At 43.9% G+C, this 23,403-nt stretch overlaps 1 protein-coding gene across 1 annotated transcript; it reads left to right on the top strand.

The window, feature by feature from the left end:
- Window positions 1-12,886: 12,886 nt before the first annotated feature.
- LOC116985179 lies at window positions 12,887-16,433 on the top strand (the record flags this gene model as incomplete). Its single annotated transcript, XM_033039752.1, is given in 3 exon segments — window positions 12,887-14,080; window positions 14,981-15,553; window positions 15,555-16,433. Coding segments are annotated over 3 exon segments (2,646 nt in total), but the record flags the coding sequence as incomplete, so codon positions are not given.
- Between the last annotated feature and the right edge of the window lie 6,970 nt (window positions 16,434-23,403).

Here is a 23,403-nt window from a genome sequence, read left to right as displayed (position 1 = left end):
ACAGACAACTCACTGACTTCATCCATTTCACCACTAACTTTCATCCGGCACTCAAATACACCTGGACCATTTCCGACATTTCCCTACCATTTCTTGACCCCACTATCTCCATCACAGGTGATAAACTACTGACCAACATCCACAATAAACTCACTGACTCCTATGGCTATCTGGACTACACTTCTTCCCACCCTGCTTCCTGTAAGAACCCCATCCCCTACTCCAAATTCCAATGTCTACGCCACATCTTCACCCAGGATGAGATGTTCCACATCAGGGCATCGGAGATGTCCTCATTCTTCAGGGAACAGGGGTTCCCCTCTTTTACTATAGATGAGGCTCTCACCAGGGTCTCTCCTATACCCCGTGACTCTGCTCTCACCCCATCCCCCCCCACTCATTACAAGGGAAGAGTCCCTCTTGTCCACCTTCCACCCTACCAGTCGTCACATACAACAAATAATCCTCCGACATTTTCGCCACCTCCAACGTGATCCCACCACTTGCCACATCTTACCATCTTCTCCCCTATCTGCTTTCCGCAGAGACCGCTCCCTCCGTAACTCCCTGGTCAATTCCTCCCTTCCCACCCGAACCATCCCCTCTCCACTTTCCCTTGCAACCGCAGGAAATGCTACACTTGTCACTTTACCTCCCTCCTTGGCTCCATTCAAGGACCCAAGCAGTCTTTCCAGATGCGGCAGAGGTTCACCTGCACCTCCTCCAACCTCATCTATTGCATCCGCTGCTCTAGATGCCAGCTGCTCTACATCGTTGAGACCAAGCGTAGGCTTGGCGATAGCTTCGCCAAACACCTCCAGTCGATTCGCAATAACCAACCTGATCTCCCAGTGGCTCAGCACTTCAACACCCCCTCCCATTCCGAATCTGACCTATCTGTCCTGGGCCTCCTCGATGGCCAGAGTGAGGACCACCATAAATTAGAGGAGCAGCACCTCATATCTCGCTTGGGCAGTTTGCACGCCAGCGGTATGAACATTGACTTCTCTAATTTCAGGTAATCCCAACTTTCTCCTCCACTTCTCAGCTCTCCCTTAGCCCGCTGGCTCCACCTCTTCCTTTCTTCTTCCCGCCTCCCCCCCTTCCCCACCGCGATCCTCACATCAGTCTGAAGAAGGGTTTCGACCCGAAACGTTGCCTATTTCCTTCGCTCCATAGATGCTGCCTCACCTGCTGAGTTTCTCCAGCAATTTTGTCTACCTTCGATTTTCCAGCATCTGCAGTTCCTTCTTAAGCACTAACAGAAAAGTCTGCTTACCTGTTGAATTCAATTTTGAGTTCATGGTGTAAACTCAATGCAAGAGAGTTACATTTACATGTTGCCTGCCTGGGAGAAGACGCAGAGCTGGAATGTGTTTTTAATCAGAATAACCAATGGCATACAAAATTCAACACGGACACCTGGACGTTAGGATCACGTAGACTCTATGAATGGAAAGAGTCCTTGAGATGTTTACAAACACATCATGAACAAACAAGGTGAAACAGCAAGAACCCTGTTGCTAAATTAGCATTCAAAATCATCAGATGTCATGATGAAGCAATGGGGTGCCGTGGTAAAGTTGTACCCACAGCAACGTGTCTAGCAGCAGAGCAATGGAGCAGACTAGGTTTGATCCCTGGTGGAAGGGAGATGAAGTGTGTGATACAACTAGATCAGCCTGCAATGGTTATATCAGAAAGAAATCCTTACCAAGTTATTCCAGCCACATAACGGATAGAGAATATAAATCCTGTACAATACTTTTGGATACACCAGAGCAGCAAGTTCAGGTTGTGAAGGGCAAGTTGAAAGAACATTGGGAAGTATTTATTTTACTGACAATGATCAACAACGGGAACAGCCCGATAGACATTTGGGAAGATGAATTCTTAAAAACAAAATGTGAAACTTTAAGAAGTGAAATGCAAAGTGGAAGTAAAACTGACAAGTAGAAACAGTAATCATTCAGAAATACTGGTATGAAATGGGATCATAATGATACACAGGAACAATATTTAATTATTTATGGAATCTGGCCATTGTCAGCTAGGCCAGGGTTAATTACCCATCTGATCATAAAAGATATATCCGACATCTGACCAGAAACTGAATAAGGGGGGTGGGGTGTCGAATGGGCTAGTGGAGGATGGAGTTAAAGGGAAAGGGTTTCTTAAATGTGTGAGCGTAGAGACAGAGGGGTGTAAAATGAGGGTAGAAGCAATAGGTAGCAAGGTGAAAAGTAAAAGTGGCAGGCCGGAAAATCCAGGGCAAAAATCAAAAAGGGCCACTTTTCAACAAAATTGTATAAGGGGTAAGAGTGTTGTAAAAACAAGCCTGAAGGCTTTGTGTCTCAATGCAAGGAGCATTCGTAATAAGGTGGATGAGTTGAATGTGCAGATAGCTATTAATGACTATGATATAGTTGGGATCACGGAGACATGGCTCCAGGGTGACCAAGGCTGGGAGCTGAACATCCAGGGATATTCAATATTCAGGAGGGATAGAGAGAAAGGAAAAGGAGGTGGGGTAGCGTTGCTGATTAGAGAGGAGATTAACGCAATGGAAAGGAAGGACATTAGTTTGCAGGATGTGGAATCGGTATGGGTAGAGCTGCGAAACACTAAGGGGCAGAAAACGCTGGTGGGTGTTGTGTACAGGCCACCTAACAGTAGTAGTGAAGTTGGAGATGGTATCAAACAGGAAATTAGAAATGCGTGCGACAAAGGCAAAACCGTTATAATGGGTGACTTCAATCTACATATAGATTGGGTGAATCAAATTGGCAGGGGTGCTGAGGAAGAGGATTTTTTGGAATGTATGCGGGATAGTTATCTAAATCAACATGTAGAGGAACCAACGAGAGAGCAGGCTATTTTAGACTGGGTATTGAGTAATGAGGAGGGTTCTAAAAGGGTTGACGGTGGATATGCAATGGAAGACATTTAAAGACTGCATGGATGAACTACAAAAATTGTTCATCCCAGTTTGGCAAAAGAATAAATCAGGGAAGGTAGTGCGTCCGTGGATAACAAGGGAAATCAGGGATAGTATCAAAGCGAAGGATGATGCGTACAAATTAGCCAGACAAAGCAGCATATCGGAGGACTGGGAGAAATTCAGAGACCAGCAGAGGAGGACAAAGGGCTTAATTAGGAAAGGAAAAATAGATTATGAAAGAAAACTGGCAGGGAACATAAAAACTGACTGCAAAAGTTTTTATAGATATGTGAAAAGAAAGAGATTAGTTAAAACAAATGTAGGTCCCTTGCAGTCAGAAACGGGTGAGTTGATCATGGGGAACAAGGATATGGCGGACCAATTGAATAACTACTTTGGTTCCGTCTTCACTAAGGAAGACATAAATAATCTGCCGGAAATAGCAGGGGACCGCGGGTCAAAGGAGTTGGAGGAATTGAGTGAAATCCAGGTTAGCCGGGAAGTGGTGTTGGGTAAATTAAATGGATTAAAGGCCGATAAATCCCCAGGGCCAGATAGGCTGCATCCCAGAGTACTTAAGGAAGTAGCTCCAGAAATAGTGGATGCATTAGTAATAATCTTTCAAAACTCTTTAGATTCTGGAGTAGTTCCTGAGGATTGGCGGGTAGCAAACGTAACCCCACTTTTTAAGAAGGGAGGGAGAGAGAAAACGGGGAATTACAGACCAGTTAGTCTAACATCGGTAGTGGGGAAACTGCTAGAGTCAGTTATTAAAGATGGGATAGCAGCACATTTGGAAAGTGGTGAAATCATTGGACAAAGTCAGCATGGATTTACAAAAGGTAAATCATGTCTGACGAATCTCACAGAATTTTTCGAGGATGTAACTAGTAGCGTGGATAGGGGAGAACCAGTGGATGTGGTGTATCTGGACTTCCAGAAGGCTTTCGACAAGGTCCCACATAAGAGATTAGTTTACAAACTTAAAGCACACGGCATTGGGGGTTCAGTATTGATGTGGATAGAGAACTGGCTGGCAAACAGGAAGCAAAGAGTAGGAGTAAACGGGTCCTTTTCACAATGGCAGGCAGTGACTAGTGGGGTACCGCAAGGCTCAGTGCTGGGACCCCAGCTATTTACAATATATATTAATGATCTGGATGAGGGAATTGAAGGCAATATCTCCAAGTTTGCGGATGACACTAAGCTGGGGGGCAGTGTTAGCTGTGAGGAGGATGCTAGGAGACTGCAAGGTGACTTGGATAGGTTGGGTGAGTGGGCAAATGTTTGGCAGATGCAGTATAATGTGGATAAATGTGAGGTTATCCATTTTGGTGGCAAAAACAGGAAAGCAGACTATTATCTAAATGGTGGGCGACTAGGAAAAGGGGAGATGCAGCGAGACCTGGGTGTCATGGTACACCAGTCATTGAAAGTGGGCATGCAGGTGCAGCAGGCAGTGAAGAAAGCGAATGGTATGTTAGCTTTCATAGCAAAAGGATTTGAGTATAGGAGCAGGGAGGTTCTACTGCAGTTGTACATGGTCTTGGTGAGACCACACCTGGAGTATTGCGTACAGTTTTGGTCTCCAAATCTGAGGAAGGACATTATTGCCATAGAGGGAGTGCAGTGAAGGTTCACCAGACTGATTCCTGGGATGTCAGGACTGTCTTATGAAGAAAGACTGGATAGACTTGGTTTATACTCTCTAGAATTTAGGAGATTGAGAGGGGATCTTATAGAAACTTACAAAATTCTTAAGGGGTTGGACAGGCTAGATGCAGGAAGATTGCTCCCGATGTTGGGGAAGTCCAGGACAAGGGGTCACAGCTTAAGGATAAGGGGGAAATCCTTTAAAACTGAGATGAGAAGAACTTTTTTCACACAGAGAGTGGTGAATCTCTGGAACTCCCTGCCACAGAGGGTAGTCGAGGCCAGTTCATTGGCTATATTTAAGAGGGAGTTAGATGTGGCCCTTGTGGCTAAGGGGATCAGAGGGTATGGAGAGAAGGCAGGTACGGGATACTGAGTTGGATGATCAGCCATGATCATATTGAATGGCGGTGCAGGCTCGAAGGGCCGAATGGCCTACTCCTGCACCTAATTTCTATGTTTCTATGTTTCTAAACTGTGGAATATGGGGAAGGAACAGGTCAACTCAGATGGCACAAAATCAAATATTTTCATTTTATATGTCACCAAAGATATCTAATTCTGGTTGCTTTGTATGAACATAGGAAATGAAAGAAAAACAGCACAATATCTGTTCTGTCTTTCGAACATTGATCAGTCGACTCCTTAATTGGACATGGAAGATCCAATAATAATATCTGAAAAGGGGTGGATGGGTTCTCACAATGCTGCAGTTAACATGTGTACTTAACTTAAAGAACTAAGTGTAGCATGTGGTGTTATTTTGGATATATTGTAGCATCCACACTGGTGTTATTTGGGTGTGGTTAGAAGTCAATAACGGACCTTTGGTTGAAAGCATTATCTTGTTTACTTGGCTTATTAAATTGGAATGCAGATAAGAAACTCCAGCTAAAGTTTATTCCATAGCACAGCTGATCTGAAACGTTGTTACATTGCTGTTTGTGGGAAGATTTTGGGGGAAAATTACTCTTCTATGTACTCTCTGTGTAGCAGGAACTACGCATCAAAAATGTCTTAATGGCATAAAAATGATTTGGGATTGCCTGAAGTCCTGAAAGATGCTTCCAATGACAATTTCAGGTGTAACACTGCCAGAGGAACGAGTTGACCACCCAACAAAAGGGTGGCAATGACAGGAAGAATGGAAATATCGTGTTCCACAAAATTAAAATTTGAACAAATGTAGAGTAATTTTATGTCCCATGGTACTTCCGCTAAAATGATGTATTTTATGCCTTAACCTTGGATAATCTTTAAAATATTTCACATCCCAAAGATGCCGGTAAATTAAAAAGTGATTGTAAATTGACTTAGTGTAGGTTAATGGCAATCAGAATCAATAGGGAGTTGATGGGCATGTGTGAGAAAGACGATGTCACAGTGATAGAAGGTATGGAAGGGAGGGGGAATGGTACCGATGGGATTGTACCCCTGGTAGCTGCGGTAGACCTCATTAGCTGAATGACCTCCTTCTGTATCATTATATAACTACAAGAAGGAAACTACTCAACACATTATGTCAAAAATTGAAATTTGACTTCCCAAAACCTTGCCCATAGTCCTGAATGTATTAAGAAAGTCTGAAGAAGGGTCTCGACCCGAAACATCACCCATTCCTTTTCTCCAGAGATGCTGCCTCACCCGCTGAGTTACTCCAGCATTTTGTGTTTGCCCTGAATGTATTGCTGTACAGGAGCTCATCCGGTTACTTACTAAATGTGATGAGGATTTTCGTTTCCACACCATTTTTAAGCAATGAGTTCCACATATGTTGTTTCTCATCTTTTCTCCAATTCTTCAACCAATTAACGTAAATCTATGCCTTCATTTATCGACCCCTCTACTGGGTGAAATATGTTCCCACTGATTAACCCAAATAATTTTTTTTATATCTTAATTTTCCACAATTAAGATCACAAGGACACTGCAACAGGAGCAGGCTACAGAACTCCCAGTCCTGCCCTTTTATTCAATGTGATCATAGGGATCGGCCAGACCTCAATTATTCTGTCCCAGTTCCCCATTGCTTTCAATTCCTGATAGAATCATAGAGTGAGGAAACAGGCCCTTTGGCCCAACTGGACCGCACCGGCCAATATGTCCCAACTACACTACAGCATTTGGTCCATATCCATCCAAACCTGTCCTATCCATCTACCTGTCCTACTGTTTCTTAAATGTTGGAATAGTCCCTGCCTCAACTACCTCCTCTGACAGCTTGTTCCATACATCCACCACCTTTTGTGTGAAAAAGTTACCCCTCCGATTCCCATTAAATGTTTTCCCCTTCACCTTAAACCTATGTCCTCTGGTCCTCAATTCACCTACTCTGGGCAAGAGACTTTGTGCAACTACCTGATCTATTCCTCTCATGATCTTATACACCTCTATAAGATCATCCCTCATCCTGCGCTCCATGGTATAGAGTCCCACCCTATTCCACCTCTGCCAATAGCTCTGACCCTCTAATCCTGGCATCATCCCCCTAAAACCTCTCTGTACACTATCCAGCTTGACAACATCTTTCCATTAACACTCTGGTCACCCTGTTAACCTTTTGAAAAAAATAATTAGGTTAGTCAGACTAAACCTGTTTTGCTAATCCATGATGACTGCTTTTGATTAATCCATATGTCTCTAAATGATGGTTTATTCTGTCGTTCAGAACCTATTCCAAAAATTTCTCCAATGCAAAGATCTGTTATTATCATAATCCTTTTTAAGGCATTGACTTCAGCAACATTCCACTTCTCTGGCAATACATCAGTAGACAAAGAGCAGAAAAAGAGACAAGTCACAGCTGGTTGAGTTGGGCTTTCTAAGCGATTAACTTATAAACTATTTGTTTTTAAACCCTTATTAAACTTCTTGAAATTAAGATTATTTTAATTTTTGCTTGCAAATATTTACAGATGACATACAGTTGCAATTATATTGGCGCTATGCCAATTATAATATTAATATTGCCAATGAATTTCTAATTAGTAAATTTAAATGTTCGCAATCTACTGGGTCTAGAATTTTTTTTATCACTTGGAAATTAAGTTACATTTAAATAACAGCTCTGTCAGTGCCCAATCACATACCTGGGACGTTGCACCAACTTAATTCTTCAAACTATAATATATTCATCTATCCTGTAAAAGCAATTCTGGAGGTCATTGAATCTGAAGAAAATAAATGATATTAATCTTGTTTATTATAGCTTAACAGCAAGTGTGGGATACAATAAATATGTGTTGAGCAATTAAAAAATACAAAAGTTCCAAGTTAAAAATTAAAATGATGGTCTAAGATTTAATATATTAATTTATTTTTAAAGAAATATTTAAGCCCGTATTGTCACGCAGTTATACAATGCGGCAGCAGACCTTGAGGTCCTTACTGACAATCGTGTACCTATCTATGAGAATGCAGGGTGACTTGTACAGGTTGGGGGAGTAGGCAGATGCATGGCAGATGAAGTTTAATGCGGATAAATTAAAAGCCTGCCCCTTAGATCCTCTTTCAATCTTTCCCCTCTCACCTTAAACCTGTGCCTTCTAGTTTTAGTCTCCCCTCAGAGAAAGACGGTGACAATCCACCTTACATATGCTCCTCATGATCTTATTAATGTCCTGAAGATCACCCCTCAGCTTCCTTAATTCTGGAAAAATAATCCCATCATATTCATTCTCTCTATCCCTCCAGTCCCAATAACATCCTCATGAATCTTTTCTCCACCCTCACATACTTCCAACAGCATAGTGTGGGAGATTGCAACCTTCACGTGGTCCGCCCTGTTTCGATGAATGCAATCAACCTGCGTGCACAATCAAATAAGATCAAATAGAACAAGTTGTCCCACATCTTTAGGGCTCTGCATGCCATACGCAAGAAGAAGAAGAACAGCATAGTGATCAAACTGCACATAATATTCCAGGTGTGGTCTCACCAAATTGTAACATGACTGCCCAGCTCTTGTACTCAATCTCCATGAATGCAACCACGCTATATGCCTTCTTCACCACTCTGTCTAATTATGTCACCACTTTCAGGAAATTACCTATTTTTCCCCAAAAGCAGCATATAAAATTGGCATGCAGTAAATTGTCTCACTCATGCATGTTAAATTGACACAGCGACTGTAAATTGTCCCGCTTGCTCTCTATTTTCTCACCAGCGCCACCATCCCACCCCACCATCATCTCATGCGATCGCAGGTTCATGTAATATCACAAAATAATTGCCTTCTACAATCACTGATTTACTACCATGCGGACAATGAAACTAAGACTACTTTCGGGGATTTAAATGACGGAGCACATATTCAGTTAGGCTAACTTGAGAGTAAATGTTTTGTATCCTTGATTAAAAATTCCAAATTAACCAATTATCGGAGACAAATCGTATTTTTGAAGTTATGGATTGTAATCCTAACAGTAAATTGGTCGACGCCCTCAGAGTCATGAATCAAATTTGATACGGGCTTTATTGTCACCAACGGTCTAAGATGATTCAAATTAAATATTTGACAGCCTATAAAATATTTGTGTAAAATGTTCATCAACACTGATTAGTTTCTCACAAATTACTGTGGTGAAATGGATGAAATGAACCATTTCTGTACTTCAGCTGTCATGAGTGAAGGTATTCACCATGTGAATATATTACGCTAGCAGACTCCTCAGGATAACCGAATGCCAAACATAATGAGGTATTCCAGAAACTATTAACTCTTGCATCTGAGACAGCAAATATATTAGATTGAAGGTTTTAAATATGGAAATAAAGTGGTTTTCAAACCTTGGGTGGAACTATGACAACCTGTGACCACACAGACAACAACCTATGACAACCAAAGTCAACATACGTCCACCCGCGACAAGCTACGACAGGCTACAACCTGTCGGTACCTGTCGCCGGTTGATGTAGGTTGACGTAGGTAGTCGCCAATGGAATTCACCGCGGTCAGCACCTTCGTCACCTGCCGACAACCTACATCATCCTGGTGACCTACTACCACAGTACCTACGTCACGATAATACAAGCTACGATCCATGGGGTCAAAACAAATGTCGCCGCTAATTTTTCAACATGAAAATTGAATTTGAACATATATTGGCTCCAGTCTAAAATCTCCATTCATACTTGCTCCATTCCAAACCCATACTGAGAGACCTCTCTTTGATTTGCAATGTCTCTTTTATAAAGCACCAATTCACCCAATCTCATATTTAACAACATAGACTCTCACAACATCTCTCTCATCCACTTTCATTATGAGTATTGACCGCTCCCTGAGCTGTTTAATGCAAACTGTAGCCTGTGGATTTACACTACCTTGTTTATTATGACAGCTAGCCCTCTAATAGCTCTGGAAACCATTCCGTACATTGTTACAATTCACGGAATAGTTGACCATCTGACATTTCTTTAAAGCAGTAACAACCTTAACGTAGCAATTACATTTATACAAATTTTAAAATAAATACCTCTTATTCCTGCAATATTGAAAGAAAAAGCAATGAGCAACTTTTTCTTTTTTTTTTATCTCTTCCCCCGTTATATATACAATGTTTACATATTCACATATTCTGTTGTGCTGCCACAAGTAAGAATTTCATTGTCCCATCTGGGACATATGAGAATAAAACACTCTTGACTTGACTTGAATCACATCCATTTTTACAATAATCTTACATCTTCACAAGACATCAACTGATATTTTTTTATTTCTATATTCTTATAAACTAAATTGAATCCTCAAAGTGACATATAAGAATTTAAATCATATTGGCTGGATCAATAGCAATAGACAATAGATAATAGGTGCAAGAGTAGGCCATTCGGCCCTTCAAGCCAACACCGCCATTCACTGTTATCATGGCTGATCGTCCACAATCAGTACCCTGCTCCTGCCTTCTCCCCATATCCTCTGCTATCTTTAAGAGTTCTATCTAACTCTCTCTTGAAAACATCCAGCTAATTGGCCTCCACTACCTTTTGAGGCAGAGAATTCCACAGATTCACAACCCTCTGTGTGAAAATGTTTTTCCTCATCTCCATTCTAAATGGCTTACCCTTTATTCTTAAACTGTGGCCCCTGGTTCTGAACTACCCCAACATCAGGAACATGTTTCCTGCCTCTAGCGTGTCCAAAACCTTAATAATCTTTTATGTTTCAATAAGAAACCCTCTCATCCTTCTCAATTTCAGAGTATACAAGCTCAGCCGCTCCATTCTATCAACATGTGACAGCCCCGCCATCCCGGGTATTAACCTGGTGAACCTACGCTGCACTCTCTTAATAGCAAGAATGTCCTTCCTCAAATTTGGAGACCAAAACTGCACACAATACTCCAGGTGTGGTCTCACTAAGGCCCTGTATAACTGCAGAAGGACCTCTTTGCTCCTATACTCAACTCCTCGTGTTATGAAGGCCAACATGCCATTTGCTTACTTCACTGCCTGCTGTATCTGCATGCTTACTTTCAGTGACTGATGAACAAGGACCCCCAGATCTCGTTGTACTTCCCCCTTTTCCCAACTTGACACCCATCAGATAATAATCTGCCTTCCTGTTTTTGCCACCAAAGACCCTGCATCCTCATCGCATCCTGAGAAACGCAATTTTGTTTGAACTTATGTTCAAATGACAATAAACGATTCTGATTCTGATTCTGATTCTGATCCTCCTCGCAGTTCACACTGCCACCCAGCTTTGTGTCATCTGCAAATTTGCTCATGTTACTTTTAATCCCTTCATCTAAATCATTAATTTATATTATAAATAGCTGTTGTCCCAGCACCGAGATTTGCAGTAGTCACTGCCTGCCATTCTGAAAGGGACCCGTTAATTCCTACTCTTTGTTTCCTGTCTGCCAACCAATTTTCTATCCATGTCAGTACCCTACCCACAATACCATGTGCTCTAATTTTGCCCACTAATCTCCTGTGTGGGAACTTATCAAATGCATTCTGATAGTCCAGGTACATTACATCTACTGGCTCTGCCTTGTCCATTTTCCTAGTTGCATGCTTAAAAAATTCTAGAAGATTATTCAAGCATGTTTTCCCCTTGGTAAATCCATGCTGACTCGGACCGATCCTGTTACTGCTATCCAAATGTGCCGCTATTTCATCTTTTATAATTGACTCCAGTATCTTCCCCACCATCGAAGTCAGGCTATAATTCCCGAAAAAGGGACCCTCTTCCCATCAGAACTGCCCCCTCCATCGACTCCTTTAAGTCGAGACTTAAAACTCATCTCTACTCCCAAGCCTTTCTTGACGTCCTCTGAACGAGGGCTATATGTATGTAGTGATGGTTGTATTTAATCTATGAACCCCTGTTGTTTGTTATACTATTCTTATTCCAATGTAAAGCACTTTGGCCAACGAGAGGTGCTTTGTAAATGTGCTATATAAATAAAAGTGACTTGACTTGACTTGTTTTTTCTCTCCGCATTTTTTAATGAGTGGGCTAACATTAGCGTCCCTCGAATCCACAGGAACTGATCCTGAATCTATAGAACATTGGAAAATGATCACCAATGCATCCACGATTTCTAGAGCCACTTCCAAGTACCCTGGGATGCAGACCATCAGGCCTTGGGGATTTATCAGCCTTCAGTCCCATCAGTCTATCCAACACCATTTTCTGCCTAATGTGAATTTCCTTCAGTTCCTCCATCACCCAAGATCTTCTGGCCACTTGGACCTCAGGGAAATTGTCTGTCTTCCTTAGTGAAGACAGATCCAAAGTACCTGTTCAACTCATCTGCCATTTCCTAGTACCCCATAAAAAAAATCACCTGTTACATTCTTCAAGGGTCCAACTTTAGTCTTAACTAATTTTTTCCTCTTCACATACCGAAAGAAGCTTTTATTATCCGCCTTTATATTCTCACTAGTTTACCTACGTACCTCATCTTTTCTCCCTGTATTGCCTGTTTAGTTATCTTCTGTTGCTCTTTAAAAGTTTCCCAATCCTCTGGCTTCCCGCTCATCTTTGCTATGTAATACTTCTTAGCGCAAGTCTCTTGATAATTAGTCCAAAAATATTAATGCTATACTTCACAAGGCTGTTGCTATGGTTGATCTGGTCATCTGACTACTGACATTAATTCACCTTGTTGTGGGGGTTCTCTGCAAATGAAGCCTCAGGATGATTTGCCACCAGTCTGAGTGTGCCCTTGCCACCTCTTTAAATACCCCGATTATGCTAGCGTCTAATGCGGATAGACAGAACACACAACTCTGCAACTTGGGAGATCTTAAGTAATTGCATCCAATCCATGTAGGAAGATGGCGCCGGTGTGTGTGGCTGCTCGTCTGTCGCTCTGTCTGTGTTTGGTGTTTTTTGGCACTATACAGGTAAAGTCTCTGCTAGTGTACGACCGTCAATCTCTCCAAGATCTACGACATAATGTCGGTGCGTTTGTCGGTGCGTTTGAATATAATACCCTGCCACCGTTCTTATCCGGAACCTCGACTCACCTGGACTGGGCCTTGCCTCGAAGGAAGCGTCGCCGTCGCCGTGGAAAGCGCGGCGGTCGACTGGTGAGTTTTAGACTGGGTGCGCCCGGGCTCCCTTGTCAGCGACTTCTTCGTGGGCCTCGCCTTCGGGGTCTCCAGCCCGGTGCTTTTCAGCTGCCACCGGACCATCTCCTCCCAGAGGGTACAGAGCGCTGCCTGCCTGCTGCGGCCTGGAGAGCTGCCCGGACACGCCGCCTCGGAGGGGAGGTGGGCAGCCTCAAGGTGAGCCCGCTCTTCCGGGGTCTCCAGCCTGGTGCTTCTCAGCTGCCACCGGACCAACTCCTCCCGGAAGGTGTAGAGGGCTGCCCGCCTGCTACGGCCCGGACACGCCGCCTCGGAGGGGACGGGGGCGGTCGCCGGGTGTGCCGGCTGCTTCAGGTTGCTCCTTTCTCCCCCCCTCCCCCCCTACCCGCTTACGATCGGAGGCTGCAGCGGGACCGGCTCCGCTCCTCCTGCTCTCCTCGACTCCGCTATCGCGGGGTGAATATCCGGAACCTGCGGACACTGCCCCGGGCTCCACGATCTGCAGACCTAAAGAGTCCATCCCCTTCCCGGGTTGGCCTGGTGAACGCCAGATCGCTGGCAAACAAGACTTTTATTTTGAGGGACTTCTTCTGTTCCCGGGCTCTGGACTTCCTCTGTGTGACAGAGACTTGGATCGGTCCTGGTGAGTGCAGCGCTTTTACTGAACTTTTGCCGGCGGGCTGCTCTTATTTCAACTCGCCACGGATGTCGGGCCGTGGAGGTGGAATTGCAGTCATTTATAAAAGCACTTTTAAATGCAAACAGTGCACTGCATTATCAACGTTCTCCAGCTTTGAGGCAACTTTATTTGAGGTGGGTCGCTCCGACACGGTGCTTTGTGCTGTCATCTACCGACCCCCCAAATACCACAAGGACTTTGTGAATGACTTTTCTGAGTTTCTGGCTGGGATTATGCCCAACTATGACCGTGTCCTTATGGTTGGGGATTTTAACATACACGTGTGTTGTCCTGATAAGCCGTTGGCGAAGGACTTTTTAAGTCTTATTGATTCTTTTAATTTTGTGCAGTGTGTGTCTGGTCCCACACACGAACATGGACATACATTGGACCTTGTTCTCTCCTATGGCTTGCCTGTATTAAACTTGGAGGTCTGTGATAGTTTGTTTTCTGATCACATGCCTGTACTGTTTGATGTTGGTTTTTCCAGTGCTGCAGTTAGACCTGTATCGTCTGCTCGGCGCTGTCGGTCCTTTAACCCTTCTGCTGCTGGCCAATTCTCTGCTGCATTCGATCAGCTCTGTGCCCCCTCTGCGTCCACTCCCCTTGGTGCGGAGGAGATTAGTTCTTGGTTCCACTCCTCCTGCACAACTATACTGGACTCTGTGGCTCCTTTAAAAACTTTGCAGCCCAGAGCTAAACCCGAGCCCTGGTTTAGTGACGCAACTCGTACAGCTCGACGGGATTGTCGCAGAGCTGAACGAAAGTGGAAGAAGGACAGGCTGCAGGTTTCATCGCAAATCCTAAAGGACAGCTGGCGAAATGATCAAAATACTGTTAAAGAGGCCAAAAGATTTTACCTGTCTAAAATAATAGTGGCTAAGCGTCACGACCCACGCGTATTATTCAAAACTATTGATTCTGTTTTAAATGCCCCACAGCCTGTTTGCTTGGAAGCATCGTCCGAATTGTGCAATGACTTCCTGCACTTCTTTATTAATAAGGTCGTTTCTATAAGGGCTCTCATCTCAGCTCCTGCCTCTGACCCCTCTGTTCCGGCCCCATGCCTGGTGGCATTTGAAAAGTTTGTGCCTCTGACATTGTCGGGTCTAGAGGATGTGGTTAGGCATATTAAGCCGTCGGGTTCCCCCTGTGATGCTGTCCCTCCTCTTCTTTTTAAAGAGGTTTTCCCGAGTATAGGGCAGTCGGTTCTTGCCATTATAAACAGTAGCTTGTGTTCTGGGGTTGTCCCCATAAATTTTAAACATGCTGTAGTGCAACCACTACTTAAAAAACCAGGCCTGGATCAAACTGATCTGTCCAATTTTAGGCCGATCTCCAAGTTGCCTTTTATCTCCAAGATCATGGAGAAGGTAGTTTATGCGCAGCTGAAACTCTTCCTGGATGAGCACAATATTCGGGAGGTTTTCCAGTCTGGATTCAAGGCTATGCATAGCACAGAGTCGGCTCTGCTAAGGGTCTTCAACGACATCCTCCTGGCAAACGACTCAGGTAATTATGTGGTTCTTGTCTTGCTGGACCTATCTGCCGCCTTCGATACAGTGGACCATGGAATTTTAATTTCCAGACTACAGCACCAAGTGGGCATTTGTGGCAGTGCCCTGGGATGGTTCAGGTCCTATCTGGCAGACAGAACCATGCGGGTAAGCCTTGCTGACTTTGAATCCTCCTCCACTCCCTTGGTATATGGGGTTCCACAGGGCTCAATTTTAGGGCCCCATGCTCTTCTCCTTATACTTACTTCCTCTGGGCTCAATTTTAAGAAGGCATGGCATCTCCTTTCACTTTTATGCGGATGATAGCCAGTTATATATGCCACTCAGGAAAGAGGAAGACTATTCTTTAAAATCACTTCTGTCTTGTCTTGAGGACATTAAGTCCTGGATGGCCTTAAACTTTCTGGGACTTAATGAAGAGAAGACAGAGGTGATTTTGTTTGGCCCCAATGGCTGCCGTGAACCTCCCTTTGTTGACTTGGGTCCACTGGCAATGTCTGTAAAGCCAACCGTCTTGAACCTGGGTTTTAGGATGGACGGTGATTTTAAACTAGACAAACAAATAGGCGCGGTGGTTAAGTCCAGCTTCTTTCACCTAAGGAAGCTGGCAAAGGTGAAGCCCATTCTCGAGCGGGAGCATTTTGAAACAGTAATCCATGCCTTTATTACATCTAGGCTGGATTACTGTAACGCACTCTACTCTGGAGTCGCACGAGCTTCATTGGCTCGTCTCCAGCTTGTTCAAAATGCTGCCGCTCGCCTTTTGACTGGAACTCGAAAGAGGGAGCACATTACGCCAATTTTGGCCTCTCTACACTGGCTCCCAGTGCACTTTCGAGTTCATTTCAAAATTCTTTTATTTGTTTTTAAATCATTGAATGGGCTCGCCCCGCCTTACCTCTCTGAGCTGCTCCACCTATATGCTCCTGCCCGGTGCCTCAGGTCAGCTGATCAGCTGCTCCTTGAGGTACCAAGGTCTAAGCGGAAGCTCAGAGGGGATAGAGCCTTTTCTGTTGCTGCTCCGGCACTCTGGAACACCTTGCCGTTGCACATCAGACAGGCCCCCTCACTGTCCATCTTCAAATCCTCCCTAAAAACATATTTTTATTCTTTGGCTTTCGACACTGGCTGAGGCATTGCTCCTGTTTTTAGTGCTTTTAATGTCTTTTAATTTTTAGTGTGTTTTTTATAGTCCTTCGTTGTACGGTTTTTAATGGTTTTTAATTGTTTGTAATAGCTTTTTGTTCATGATTTCTCATGTACAGCACTTTGTGGCAACTGTAGTTGTTTAAAGTGCTTTATAAATAAAGTTATTATTATTATTATTAAGACCACAAACATATTTGGCCATTGCATCTGTGTTTGGAGACTAATTCCCTTTAATGTGCAAGGGAGCTGTAGATTCTGGGGTAATTGGATGGGAATAAAATTAGCATAATTTAAATAGATCCTTGACGGTGCACCAAAGAGCCTTTTTTTTTGCTGTATAACTCTGCAAGACCATTGAATATGTTTTGTGTCAAACCATCTTAATATTTTGTTAAACACAGTTGACTGCTCTGACTGATTGAAATAAAAATGATCAGTCAAGTCAAATTTCAATGTAGGTCCCATACCTGAAATTTTAGTCTGTTGTTTTTCATGGCGCTTGCTATTTTCAGTAAATCTGTTTATAAATCACTGCATTGGGGTTAACTGTGGACACTTAGGAAGAATTACATGGAAATTATAACATGGCACTTGAGCTTGGACTTCTCTTGTTACATGAACTGTGCAATAAAAAATCTCACCACTTTGAGATTTGGCATAATTGGCAGGGAGCATCATAGTAGCAAGTGTCCACTTCAAACAGATGGGTACTTAACTTAATCATGTATTTAACAGTCCTCTCTTTCATTCTCTGATGTGTGAGTTTACAAGACATTAATTCTAAAGGAGACCGTTGTGACATGGGTATCCACTGTGCTGGTGAATCAGCTAGGGAGGGAGGGGTCAGCTGAATTCCGGGGAGCCGTTGGTGAGAGGAGGAGTTACCTGGGCGGTGAGTTAAAAATCCAGCGCGGGGCTTGCTTTCACAGAGGCCCGGGGAGCCGTTGGTGAGAGGAGGAGTTACCCAATCTGCAGCGTTGCATCTCACTTCCAGAGAAGGTTTGCATTTCTGCTTTCAGGTTAAGGGTTCAGTGAGTTAAGGGTTCTGTGAGTTAAGGGTTCTGTGAGTTAAGGGTACAGTATTTATTAGTAAAGGTACAGTTTAAAGGATAAAGATTTTTATAGCGTGAGGGAGTTGAGTTAATTTGGGAGTAAGCTATATCAGTGGAGATTGGTCCCGTGGTTTGCTCAGCCTGCAACATGTGGGAGATCAGGGATATGGTCGGTGTCCCTAGTGACTACATTTGCAGGAAGTGTGTCCAGCTGCAGCTCCTGGCAGACCGCATTGAACGATTGGAGCTGCGGTTGGATTCATACTGGAGCATCCACGGTGCTGAGAAAGTCGTGAATAGCACGTACAGTGAGTTGGTCACACCACAGGTAAAAGGTAAGAGGACAGAAAGGGAACGGGTGGCCAATAGCCAGCATAGCAGTAGGCAGGTAGTGCAGGAGTCCCCTGCGGTCATCTCCCTCCTAAACAGGTATACCATTTTGGATACTGTTGGGGGAGATGGCTCATCAGGGGAAGGCAGCAGCAGCCAAGTTCATGGCACCATGGGTGGCTCTGCGGCACAGGAGGGGAGAAAAAAGAGTGGAAGGGCAATAGTAATAGGGGATTCAATTGTTAGGGGAATAGATAGGCGTTTCTGCGGCCGCAAACGAGACTCCAGGATGGTATGTTGCCTCCCTGGTGCAAGGGTCAGGGATGTCACTGAACGGCTGCAGAACATTCTGGAGGGGGAGGGTGAACAGCCAGTTGTCGTGGTGCATATTGGCACCAACAATATAGGTTAAAAAATGGATGAGGTCCTACAAGGTGAATTTAGGGAGCTAGGAGATAAACTTAAAAGTAGGACCTCAAAAGTAATAATCTCTGAATTACTACCAGTGCCACGGGCTAGTCAGAGTAGAAATAGGAGGATATTGCAGATGAATACGTGGCTTGAAAAAGGTGCAATGGGGAGGGATTCAAATTTCTCGGGCATTGGAACCAGTTCTGGGGGAGGTGGGACCAGTACAAACAGGACGGTCTGCACCTGGGCTGGAATGGAACCAATGTCCTTGGGGGAGTGTTTGCTAGTGCTGTCGGGGAGGATTTAAACTAATGTGGCAGGGGGTTGGGTGCAAGAGCAGAGAGGCAGAGCGGTGTAAAATGAGGGTAGAAGCAATAGGTAGCAAGGTGAAAAGTAAAAGTGGCAGGCAGACAAATCCAGGGCAAAAATCATAAAGGGCCACTTTTCAACATAATTGTATAAGGGGTAAGGGTGTTGTAAAAACAAGCCTGAAGGCTTTGTATCTTAATGCAAGGAGCATTCGTAATAAGGTGGATGTTGAATGTGCAGATAGTTATTAATGAATATGATATAGTTGGGATCACGGAGACATGGCTCCAGGGTGACCAAGGCTGGGAGCTGAACATCCAGGGATATTCAATATTCAGGAGGGATAGACAGAAAGGATAAGGAGGCGGGGTAGCGTTGCTGGTTAGAGAGGAGCTTAACGCAATAGAAAGGAAGGACATTAGCTTGGAGGATGTGGAATCGATATGGGTAGAGCTGCGAAACACTAAGGGGCAGAAAACGCTAGTGGGAGTTGTGTACCGGCCACCTAACAGTAGTAATGGAGTTGGGGATGGCATCAAACAGGAAATTAGAAATGCGTGCAACAAAGGTAAGACAATTATAATGGGTGACTTCAATCTACATATAGATTGGGTGAATCAAATTGGCAGGGGTGCTGAGGAAGAGGATTTCTTGGAATGTATGCGGGATAGTTTTCTAAACCAACATGTAGAGGAACCAACGAGGGAGCAGGCTATTCTAGACTCGGTATTGAGTAATGAGGAAGGGTTAGTTAGCAGTCTTGTTGTACGTGCCCCCTTGGGCAAGAGTGACCATAATATGGTTGAGTTCTTCATTAGAATGGAGAGTAACATTGTTAATTCAGAAACAAGGGTCCTGAACTTAAAGAAAGGTGACTTTGAGACGTGAATTGGTAAGGTGCAATAGTAATTTAAAATATAAATGGCACCAGGATCTGGTAACGGGGGGTATAAAATAAAAAAATTTAAAACACGGTTGGTATATCCTTTTTTTGCGAAGTTTTGTGTTACAATAGAGCGATTGTTTTTCCTTTTTTTTCCTTTTCTTTCTAGGGTCTTATTTCCTTTCTTTACTTCCTTCTCTAACATCTTCCCTAAGGGGCTTTCTTTTCCCAACACTTTCCTGCACCTTCACGATTCTTGCTCACTTTCCTTACTTCTTTTATTTCTACCTTTTTTAAAGCTCGAAAAACGAAGTGGTACAACAAATGTAATAAGATATATGTGATGTGTATTTTACTGTACTTCTAATAAAAAAAATAAAAAAAATACGTGAATTCGCCAAGATGGACTGGCAAATGATTCTTAAAGGGTTGACGGTGGATATGCAATGGAAGGCCTTTAAAAATTGCATGGATGAACTACAACAATTGTTCATCCCAGTTTGGCAAAAGAATAAATCAGGGAAGGTAGTGCATCCGTCGATAACAAGGGAAATCAGGGATAGTATCAAAACAAAAGATGAAGCGTACAAATTAGCCAGAACAAGCAGCCTACCAGAGGACTGGGAGAAATTCAGAGTCCAGCAGAGGAGGACAAAAGGCTTAATTAGGAAAAGGAAAATAGATTATGAAAGAAAACTGGCAGGGAACATAAAAACTGATATGTTTTTATAGATATGTGAAGAGGAAAAGATTAGTTAAAACAAATGTAGGCCCCTTGCAGTCAGAAACAGGCGAATTGATCATGGGGAACAAGGACATGGCAGACCAATTCAATAACAACTTTGGTTCTGTCTTCACTAAGGAAGACATAAATAATCTGCCAGAAATAGCAAGGGACCGGGGGTTAAATGAGATGGAGGAACTGAGTGAAATCCAGGTTAGCCGGGAAGTGGTAAATTGAATGGATTAAAGGCCTTAAATCCCCAGGGCCAGATAAGTTGCATCCCAGAGTACTTAAGGAAGTAGCTGCAGAAATAGTGGATGCATTAGTGATAATTTTTCAAAACTCTTTAGATTTTGGAGTAGTTCCTGAGGACTGGAGGGTAGCTAATGTAACCCCACTTTTTAAAAAGGGAGGGAGAGAGAAAACGGGGAATTACAGACCAGTTAGTCTAACATCGGTGGTGGGGAAAATTCTGGAGTCAGTTATTAAAGATGGGTTAGCAGCACATTTGGAAAGTGCTGAATTCATTGGACAAAGTCAGCATGGATTTATGAAAGGTAAATCATGTCTGACGAATCTGATAGAATTTTTCGAGGATGTAACTAGTAGAGTGGATAAGGGAGAACCAGTGGATGTGTTATATCTGGACTTTCAGAAGGCTTTCGACAAGGTCCCACATAAGAGATTAGTATACAAACTTAAAGCACACGGTATTGGGGGTTCAGTATTGAAGTGGATAGAGAACTGGCTGGCAGACAGGAAGCAAAGAGTAGGAGTAAACGGGTCCTTTTCAGAATGGCAGGCAGTGACTAGTGGGGTACCGCAAGGCTCAGTGCTGGGACCCCAGCTATTTACAATATATATTAATGATCTGGATGAGGGAATTGAATGCAACATCTCCAAGTTTGCGGATGACACGAAGCAGGGGGGCAGTGTTAACTGTGAGGAGGATGCTAGGAGGCTGCAAGGTGACTTGGATGGGTTGGGTGAGTGGGAAAATGCATGGCAGATGCAGTATAATGTGGATAAATGTGAGGTTACCCACTTTGGTGGCAAAAACAGGAAAGTAGACTGTTATCTGAATGGTGGCCGATTAGGAAAAGGGGAGATGCAACGAGACCTGGGTGTTATGGTACACCAGTCATTGAAAGTAGGAATGCCGGTGCAGCAGGCAGTGAAGAAAGCAAATGGTATGTTAGCATTCATAGCAAAAGGATTTGTGTATAAGAGCAGGGAGGTTCTATTGCAGTTCTACAGGGTCTTGGTGAGACCACACCTGGAGTATTGCGTACAGTTTTGGTCTCCCAATCTGAGGAAAGACATTCTTGCCATAGAGGGAGTACAGAGAAGGTTCACCAGACTGATTCCTGGGATGGCAGGACTTTCATATGAAGAAAGATTGAAGGGGGATCTTATAGAAGCGTACAAAATTCTTAAGGGGTTGGACAGGCTAGATGCGGGAAGATTATTCCCGATATTGGGGAAGTCCAGAACTAGGGGTCACAGTTTAAGGATAAGAGGGAAGTCTTTTAGGACCGAGATGAGAAAATCATTTTTTACACAGAGAGTGGTGAATCTGTGGAATTCTCTGCCACAGAAGGTAGTTGAGGCCAGTTCATTGGCTATATTTAAGTGGGAGTTAGATGCGGCCCTTCTGGTTAAAGGGATCAGGGGGTATGGAGAGAAGGCAGGGATGGGATACTGAGTTAGATGATCAGCCATGATCATATTGAATGGCGGTGCAGGCTCAAAGGGCCGAATGGCCTACTCCTGCACCTATTTTCTATCTTCCATGTTTCTAAGTCGCCATCAACATCGGCGGTCACTCAAAACGAGTATGACTGTCCTCTCCTCTCCTCTCCTCTCCTCTCCATAGGGTCGTCTACTTGTGGGTCTGCAGATGTCTGTGGAGGCCGTCCCGTGATCCACACACCTTGGTGCAACGTGAGCAGTGGAGAATGGCGGTGGTTGGTAGTCGTCGAGCCACCTTCTCTCTCTCCTTACTGTGCTGTCGCTTTGTCTCTGGGACATGGCGTAGTTCCATTTCATGACTTGCAGCTCCTTCCTGCACAGAATCCTTCAGGAGTGCCTGTCCATTGCAATGTGCTCTCAGTTGCTCGATGTGATGTGGAATTTCTTCAGACTGTTCTTGATGTTGTCCTTGAGACTTTTCTTTGGCCCGCCGGGTGCTCGACGACCTTCCTTCAGTTGAGTGTACAGGGTTTGTTTAGGGAGACATGTGTTGGACATGCGGATGACATGGCCAATCCATCGAAGTTGGTGCTGCATTATTGTGGTGGTGATGCTGGTCATGTTGGCTTCCTCCAAAACGTTGATGTTGGTGCGTTTGTCCTCCCAGCTGATCCTCGGAATCTTTCGTAAGGATCGTTGATGGTATTGTTCCAGGGCTCTCAGGTGCCTGCTGTAGGTGGTCCATGACTCGGCTCCATACAACAGGGTGGAGAGGACAACAGCTCTGTAGACCAGCAGTTTTGTTTGAGCCTTTAGGTCTTGGTCTTCAAAGACTCTTATCCTGAGTCTGGCGTAGGTTCCGCTGGCACAACTCAGGCGATGGTTGACCTCAGAGTCGATGTCAGCTTTTGAGGAAAGAATGCTGCCAAGGTAGGGGAAGTGGTCAACGTTTTCAAGAGTGGTGTCGTCCACTTTTATAGTGGGCTGGGTAGACGGCTGGTTGGGTGGAGGTCACTATTGCAAAATAAGGAGTCACCCGCTGAAGATAAAGATGATCAATTTCTTTCCTGTCTATGTTTGTAAATTACTGGTAACCTCTTCCCCAATGGGCAATGGAAGTAGAGATTGTGACTAGATGGATTCTTGATAAACAAAAGGACGGAAGGTTATCAGGTATGGGCAGGAATGCAGAGGTGCGATTGCAATCAGCATTCATGATCTTATCGAATGGTTCAAGAAGACGAATGGTCTACTCTTGCTGCTCATGTATATGCTTGTTTATTCATAGCACATCAACCATGCGCACACTATCTTTCTTCTTTAAAATGAAAGGGCTTCTTTAAAATGCTGAGGGCCTTTGGTCGGGATTATTTAAATAATGTTAGCAGGGCATAGCTGAGGAGGTGCTGCAGCAGGTCGCAAACCTTATATTTGGAAAAACTATTCACTAGCATTTTATTTATAAAGACATAATGGGCTGAATCGCCTCCTTTTGGCTAAGAATTTGATTTACTAA

The sequence above is a fragment of the Amblyraja radiata genome, chromosome 2 (assembly GCF_010909765.2).
Source record: "Amblyraja radiata isolate CabotCenter1 chromosome 2, sAmbRad1.1.pri, whole genome shotgun sequence".
In the NCBI taxonomy this organism is placed as follows: Eukaryota; Metazoa; Chordata; class Chondrichthyes; order Rajiformes; family Rajidae; genus Amblyraja; species Amblyraja radiata.
The sequence above is the reverse complement of the archived record's forward strand: the minus strand, read 5'-3'. Positions and strand labels throughout refer to the sequence as shown.